The sequence below is a fragment of the Borostomias antarcticus genome (assembly GCF_949987555.1).
Source record: "Borostomias antarcticus genome assembly, chromosome: 28".
Classification (NCBI taxonomy): domain Eukaryota; kingdom Metazoa; phylum Chordata; class Actinopteri; order Stomiiformes; family Stomiidae; genus Borostomias; species Borostomias antarcticus.
In genome coordinates, this window is record NC_140261.1 from 6,376,892 (window position 1) to 6,379,018 (window position 2,127).

The window sequence follows — 2,127 nt, forward strand, 5'->3', positions numbered from 1 at the left end:
TCCTATTCCACACGGCTCCTCCCAGCCCGGCTGGCCCCTGGAAACAAACGGCCCCCTCATGCCCGGCGTGCGGGTTGACAATGTCAGACATTCTAGACTGTCTTCCTGGCCCCGCTGGGAGCCGGCCGTGCATTCCGAGGGGAGGCCCCCGCGCGGACCCTCCCCCCCCCCCCCCCCCGGCGCAGCGAGGGCTGCTGGGCCTGCTCCCCCTGTCCAGCTCAGCCCAGTCAGCCAGGCAGGGGGCGGCGGGGGGTGGGCACATCCCTGGTTCCCCCGTGAGGGCCGCCGCCGTGGCTTCAGCAGCTATTCCTGACCTGGGACCGGGCCGGCCGGCCTCAGCTGTGGCCCAGGATCTCGCGGTACAGCTCCGGCACCCTCTCCGGGTCCACGGGCCGCGGCAGGAAGTGGGTGAACTTCTGGTGCCTCCTGGACTTGGTCCCGTCCCGGGGCGTGCCGTCCTTGTTCAGAGCCACGAAGTAGCGAGTCCCTTTGTCCCCATGCTGGTACAGGCTGGAAGAGTAGGTGTTGTACCAGTTCTCCTCAAACTGCTCCCTGAACACGCACTCAGCCGTCAGTTTCTCCTGGGGGGGGGGGGCATACAATGTGATCTCATGCAGACACACACAAACTACTGGTTGAGAATGAGATATGATGAAGATGTGTGGAAGGAAATCTGTGTCTTTGTTTGTTGTTAAATAATGTTCCAGACAAAACCCAAACTAAACTGTATCAGCGAGACTGGCACTAAAATACCTGACTTCTGCCACCTACTGGCACTTCTAATGGACAACAAATACCAGCCAATAAATGTCCAATACAAATCCTCAGCAGAGACCTGACACAGTGCATGAACACAAACACAATATATAATAATATATAAGTATATATATAAGTCATACTTACAGAACCATACAGCTCTCCCTTGTCATTCATCCCCAGATACAGGCCACTGTCCACCCCTCGTATGCTTATCAATCCAACAGCAAGGCTTATAAATTCCAAAATACCTGGAGAAGAATAAAACAGTTGTTCTGGGTATCCTCGGCATGCTCAACACTATCCCCACTATCGCGAGCAGCTGCCGTTAGGATTTACACAGTTACTGTATATTTTCTTCTTCTTCTTCTCCTTTTTTTTTTTTTTTTAATGGTAACGTTTCCATGTAGGCTAGGGATCAGCTTTTTTTTCAAGAAACAAAATGTTATTGTTGTAAAGCACTTTGAGCTGCATTTCTGTACGAACGGTGCATTGCAAATAAAGTGTATTATTGTTATTCTGGTTATGATTATTACGATTCAGATTATTGGGCCTATTATTACTATTAATAAATAGCCTAGTATTTGAAGGATTTACATTTTGAGGGCATGGATGTGTTACAATCATGATGACGATCAGCCCATATATACACATAAATAATAACAAGACTAATAACATCTAAGTTTAATTATAGGCTAATAATAGTGGGCTATTATAATTTGCTTAACTATAATTCTGCTATTTGCTGCCTAATAATGTGTTAATAAACGGTTTCTTACCGAACCGGCTGTGGTCCTTTCTTGTCCCTTGCACAGTGCCATCAGGAAGTATCTCCAGATGAAATCCAGTTCTACAATATAACTGTCTTCTCCGCAGGATTCCTTTCAGGTGAGTCAAATCCGCGGTGGTGCTCCGGGACAGCCTCTCCCCGGGTATGAGGTGCTCGCTCAGCAGCGTGGGACTGTCCCCGAGAGGCGTCAGGAGAAAGGGGGACCCGACGTGTCCGACACCGTCGATTCCGTGCAAGAAGCTTCCTACCTCACCCAGGGCTGCCATCGCGGATCCTCCCGGCGGCGCCTCAGTGCTGATGCGGGTAAAGTTCAGTGGAGGGTCCGCTGGGAGCGTTCTTGCGTAGTACCTGGTTGCCACTGTCGCCTATTGCATGTTTACATTCACACCCGTTACTGAGCACATGCCCTCCCGTGCTGAGGCTGGCGCGTCGGGGTTGCCTCCGTGGACATGGACACCTTGCGCGAATCTCTCGGCATTTGTTTTATAAACCACAGTTCTTGCGCAAATATCACCGCTGGGCGTCTTCATCAGCTGAGGTGCAGACCGGTTCCCTCAGCCGTCACACGGGGCACTGAAGCA

At 51.2% G+C, this 2,127-nt stretch overlaps 1 protein-coding gene across 1 annotated transcript; it reads right to left on the minus strand.

The window, feature by feature from the left end:
- Window positions 1-335: 335 nt before the first annotated feature.
- fgf20b (fibroblast growth factor 20b) lies at window positions 336-1,812 on the minus strand (the record flags this gene model as incomplete). Its single annotated transcript, XM_084459444.1, has 3 exons — window positions 336-581; window positions 904-1,007; window positions 1,536-1,812. The coding sequence occupies 3 exons, from the start codon at window positions 1,810-1,812 to the stop codon at window positions 336-338; spliced, it is 627 nt and encodes a 208-aa protein (XP_084315570.1).
- Between the last annotated feature and the right edge of the window lie 315 nt (window positions 1,813-2,127).